The 6,114-nt window shown below is 32.8% G+C and overlaps 1 protein-coding gene across 1 annotated transcript in view; it reads right to left on the bottom strand.

Annotated features, from left to right (window-relative positions):
* The window catches only part of LOC106460724 (transmembrane and TPR repeat-containing protein 1-like), a 74,817-nt gene extending 68,914 nt beyond the window's left edge, over nt 1–5,903 (bottom strand). The window contains exon 1 of the mRNA XM_022387501.1: nt 5,380–5,903. Within this exon, the coding sequence (XP_022243209.1) occupies nt 5,380–5,873 (494 nt within the window). The 5' untranslated portion in view covers nt 5,874–5,903. The remainder of the gene's footprint in view (nt 1–5,379) is intronic.
* Between the last annotated feature and the right edge of the window lie 211 nt (nt 5,904–6,114).

Genomic DNA, 6,114 nt, shown 5'->3' with positions numbered 1-6,114 from the left:
GGAAAAGCATCATTGATAAGAATGGACACTATTTCATTTAATAAATGTTTTGTTTTGACATATAAGTTGTTCGGATTTTTTTTTTCATCTAAAAAAGCGACATTAATTTCTTGACGACCTAATATAAAGAAGAAAACTAATTATAAAAAAAATTTGATATAAAGGTAGATTAAACAAAGCAAAAATTTTGTATTATCTGTACGTACAGAGCTTGTATTACATATGTGTATACATACTTACATATTAAGCCTTTGTTGTTACATATTAAACTGACAACTGTAGAAGCTGAACAATAATGGATAGTCTAAAATACAGTAACTTTCAGCTCGTACATAGCTGTTTGTATATAGTTATCAAATGCTACATACTCCATAAGGCTTAAAGATTGTTTCCTTCTGTACACTGTTATATGTCTTACTAGACGGTATTTCTTAACTCTATTGATATTGGTTGCAAAACACTCAACTAAGGTTCAACTGGTATTCAAAACTTCAGTTACTGACAAGTTTTACACACCCAGCTAACATTTTTAACTCTAGCAACCACTGGTTGTTACATGCGAAAGTAACATTTAACAGGTAACACCTTTTCCAGTTACTGTTAATTGTTACACATTTAAGTGAGAGTTTCTAAGTCAAGAAACTATCGATTCTTACATGGTAAAATAACGTTAAATGAGTGTATTCATTGTCAGTTACTGACAAGTTTTACATATCTAGCTAACATTAAGCGAGTGTTTTTATGTTCAGTATCTATTACGTTATTGTTATTTGCCAGTTTTAGTTACATATATTTTTCTGCGTTCGTAGAACACGATATTCAACTTATACAATAAAATCAGTGACATCTTTTTGTTCTGACACACGTGCCATCAGTAGGTTGTAGACAGTGGATGATAGTTGGCAGAAAAAGAATGAGAATGCTGTAAAACTCTGCTAGTAATGCTGCTGCTTTGGCAGATGATCCCATCGAGCAACTTGTCAAGTTAGCAACTTTGTATGTTGATCCTCTTTTCATAGGGACTATAAGGAAGCCCTTAATCCAATTACTAAGTATAGGATAGAAGGAAAACAAAAGGGGCAATAATACATTTTCCATTCTATTGAAACCTTGTTAAATAGTATGTACCCTTCTACATCTTACTGATCTCTTTCTTTGGCGGGAATGTACTTTTATGCGCAAAGAACAGGGTTCTGACAGTTCGCCCTCTAATATTGTCTTTCAAATGAGGACTCTGCTATAAGACCAAATAGTCCATGTCTGACAACTGGATCTCCAATTCTGCGTTTAGAATGATGACGCTATTAGGTTTACAGAGCAGAACCACTTGGCTTTCCAATCATGATTTGAAAAATCGAAATTCTTATATTTACTGAACAGGTTTATGGTACTTAGTTTTTCAATCCTGATTTCAAGTTTCAGATATTGTTAAGTACGTGTAAATAAGTTCTCGTTCTCTAATTTCGCATTCAAAACTTAGTTCGAGGATTATGTATTTTTGAAAACAGCCTTATTTCTTAACATAAATATGACTTTATTTAGCAACACGTATTACAATATATTGGCAGAACTTCGAAATCCGTGTTCAGTATAAACATCAAACCTTTTGTTCAAAAGGTGTTGCTTTCGAACAACCCAGTGGCTCAGAGGTAAGTTTGAAGGATAATAGCTCTAGAAATCGGAGTTCGCTACCAATGGTGGGCTTAGCATAGATGGTCCAATGTTTAGCTTTGCGCTTAAACAAACAAACCAGAAATAATACAAAATGTGTTACACAAGTTCTTTGACTTATTACAAACTGTGTTTACACTATTTTTACAAGTTTTTTGACATATTACAAACTGAATTTACCCTATTTTACAAGTTATTTGACTTACTACAAACTGTGTTTACACTATTTGCACAAGTTCTTTGACATATCCTGGAGAATTACTGAAAGTTGACTATTGTTCTCCTATTCAGTTGTTGTTGAAACACAAACACTTGCAGTATTAGTGAACACTAACGGATTCTTGAATACTCAAACTGACAATAATAATATATAAATAAAGACGTAATTCTTATGAATATAATTGCGTTTTTGTTTTAAAGCTTCAGAGTATGAGAAGAAATATGCAATATGGATCAGTTTCCCTTATAAACCAGCGAGTCATGTAATGGTACGTTTTCTAACAGTCAGAATCATGCAAACAAAAACTTCAAAAACAAACAATACGATCAATAGTTGTATTTTCTTTTCGTTTTCTAAACTGTTCCACATATGGATGTTTCTTTATTTCAGAAATATCAATCTGTTGTTCAGAAATGTACATAACACGCAATATCTGTAGTAAGCAGACTAACGATTGGACAACTAGTACAAATTCTTCACAGGTTTGTATAGAAAGTCTATTAATACTTGGTATTTACAATAACTCTGAATTGAAATCTAGAACCTTGGCTAAGGTGTTAATACAAGGTATACAGAGAGTTGAGTAAGTTATATTAAAACAGTTTTGAATATGCAAATCATCAAATCGCGTGACAACCACAGCAATGGAACGGAATGTATCAGAACTACATTTTGACATTGTTTGACGGTACATAAATAGTGTGGTGCTACCGAAATTTTATCGCTTTTAAGAAAGGTGTGTAACATCCCTTTCCGACGCAAAATATTCATAAGCTCAGATCATAAAGATGTGTTCAGATCGGAGATTTAGAATAGGGCATACCTTGTGTTTAATGGCTTTGAAAAACAAAAAAATATGGATGAAATTGGGGAAAACAGGACCATCCAGGAAGAGACTTTAAAGAAGTCGTACTCCAGCCGTGGTAAGCAAATTGCAGTGTCATGTAACGAATGATAATCTATGAACACAAAGGTCAATGGCAAAATCCATCCGCGTGTTGCAGGCAACAGTACGCAAAACAATCAAGTAGGATCTTAGTCTGGAAAAGTAACACCAGTCACTTGTATTCAACCTACTTCCATAACTACGTCGTATACCTTTAACAGTTGAAAAACAAAACCGTTATTTATGTTATTCCATACTAAGACATACCGGTCAAGTCGCCTATTGATTTCTGTGCGTTCGGATTGTTGAACTAGGCGCTGGGAAACCATAGACTTTGTACGCTGAAATAGCTACCAGGAAATAGTGGAAACTACGCTGCGGGTTTATTAGCAAGATGCATAAGCTTCAGACAGAGCACAACCGGACTGGCAACGTAAACTGTAACGACTGGATGAGGCTCCAAAATCGTTTTATTATAACGTACTGAACTTTTTATAACATCTATTGGTTCTTATAAAACTCCTTTCTTAAATAACCTACCCAGGATATCTGAGAGAAAAATATGAATACTACAGGGTAATGTGTTAAACACTACTACTTGCCTGTGTTTATTATTACAGGGTAAGACGTTAAACACTTCTAGCTGTCTGTGTTTATTATTAAAGGGTAAGATGTTAAACACTACTAGTTGTCTGTGTTTATTATTACAGGGTAAGACGTTAAACACTTCTAGTTGTATGTGTATATTATTACAGGGTAAGACGTTAAACACTTCTAGTTGTATGTGTATATTATTACATAAGGTGTTAAACACTACTAGTTGCCTGTGTTTATTATTACAGGGTAAGACGTTAAACACTTCTAGCTGTCTGTGTTTATTATTACAGGGTAAGATGTTAATCACTGCTAGTTGCCTGTGTTTATTAATCACTTCTATTTGTATGTGTATATTATTACATAAGGTGTTAAACACTACTAGTTGCCTGTGTTTATTATTACAGGGTAAGACGTTAAACACTTCTAGCTGTCTGTGTTTATTATTACAGGGTAAGGTGTAAACCACTTCTAGTTGCCTGTGTTTATTATTACAGGGTAAGGTGTTAACCACTTCTACTTGTATGTGTATATTATTACAGGGCATGGTGTTAACCACTTCTAGTTGCCTGTGTTTATTATTACAGGGTAGGTGTTAACCAGTTCTAGTTGCCTGTATCTATTATTTTGGTAAGGTATTAGTACAAAACTGGAGAGCCTTGTTTTACAAGCTTGTTGATTCATTATAGATTGTTTACACTATTTTATAAGCTCTTTGATTTATTAAAAATAGAGATTACACTATCTTACAAGTTCCTTCACTTTTTACAAATTGAGTTTACACTATCTTACAAGTTCCTTTACTTTTTACAAATTGAGTTTTCAGTATTTTATAAGGTCTTTAACGTATTACAAAACTATTTTAATAACTTTAATTACAATAAATCCATTCAACTCTGTTTCACACGTTCCATATCTTTTAAAGTTGATTTAACTGAACATTCTTTACATTCTCGGCAAAATCCTTATTATTATTTTTTGTTCGTTTATTCATTCAAAACTTCATTTCTTTTATTTATTAGCGTATGTTACGTTTTTTTTTTCGTTTGTAATGCTAAATATTCATGGCGAACGAAAAATTCTAGCTTGAGGCTTTAGTTGAATGAATTTTTTAAAAGTCTTGTATCAGGTAATTAAATTTACAGAATCAGAAAACATTTTAGAAAATAAAGTTACGACTTAAAAACGGAAAAAACAATATACAATAAACTTTGTTCCTTTCAGTGCAAATGTTTCGATTTGCATTTGGCATAAATTCCCATAAAGGGTGTGATTTACATAATAATTGCAATATTATAATAGGCATCTAGTTTCTAGAAAACTACACTAATTAGAGTAAGCTAATAACAATAATGTTACAGCAAGTCAATTTATACTAAAACTACATTAATTAGAGTAAGCTAATAACTATAATATTACAGTAAGTCAATTTATACTAAAACTACATTAATTATAGTAAGCTAATAACAATAATGTTACAGTAAGTCAATTTATACTTAAAACTACATTAATTATAGTAAGCTAATAACAATAATGTTACAGTAAGTCAATTTATACTAAAACTACATTAATTGGAGTAAGCTAATAACAATAATGTTACAGTAAGTCAATTTATACTAAAACTACATTAATTAGAGTAAGCTAATAACTATGATATTACAGCCAGTCAATATGTACAAAAAATAATTTCATTATTATAATAAACATCTAGCTTCTAATAAGTTATATTAAACAGAATAAACTAATAAATTATAACATTGCAGTAAGTCAATTCATACAATACTACATTATTATAAAAACCTACATCTTAGTATTTGATAAAATATTTAACAATAGAACAATTGGTCGAATCAAAAATGATAATAATAAAGTATTTCAGAAATTTAATATATTACAATATTTCTAATGTGTTGACTTATTCTGTTAGTTATCAATTTTAGTAAGTGTAAGTTTTTACAATGCTCTAAAGAACGTTTACAATGTAAACTATGTCACTAATAATCCTTACCTAAATGTGAGTACTGTCAGAGGTCTATAGGACTTATGACTTAATGGGTCTGCCATGGGTTTCCCCCAGAAGTCATTGAGAAACAACTCACGTAATGAAGTATGACCCAGAACGTCTGGATTTGTTGTAATAGCTACAATGTCATCGTGTATCAAATCTCCATTCAGAGAGTTCAGATAACACAGCATCGCCACCATTCCCACCATGACATACAGTAGCAGATCATAGAAGTTAAGAAAATTTCTCAACAACATTCTTGGTTGAAAAGATGAGCACGTATAACCGATTCTTCTAAAAAGACCTTGAAGAATCTCGACGAAACGGCCCCCGCTTTCACTCCTATCATTCCATACAGTCTTTCTTCCAGTTGCACTGGTCTTGTTTACCGGTACGACCTGCCTTGAAACATCGAGCCAGCAACCGCTGCGCCTCATACCACCACCCGTGCTGTTTGATACGTTGCAGACACTGTAAGCCACCTTAACGTTCTTCATCTTGATAATAGAGTTCCGCCGTGGTTACTAGGCTCCTGATTCGACTCGTTTTGTCTAAAGCCTGCCAGCCTAGCCTATCATGAATGTCTACACAGATTATTCGATCACCTCCAATAGAGTATGTGCTAGAAACAACCTCCCGGTTATGTGACGCACCTTGGTCTATCTAATCACTAACCCCACCTGGCAGAAGAAGCTAGTAACTAAATGCCCTAATTAAAAAAAACAACTAAGAAAGTTG

The sequence above is a fragment of the Limulus polyphemus genome, unplaced genomic scaffold (assembly GCF_000517525.1).
Source record: "Limulus polyphemus unplaced genomic scaffold, Limulus_polyphemus-2.1.2 Scaffold823, whole genome shotgun sequence".
Taxonomy (NCBI): Eukaryota; Metazoa; Arthropoda; class Merostomata; order Xiphosura; family Limulidae; genus Limulus; species Limulus polyphemus.
The sequence above is the reverse complement of the archived record's forward strand: the minus strand, read 5'-3'. Positions and strand labels throughout refer to the sequence as shown.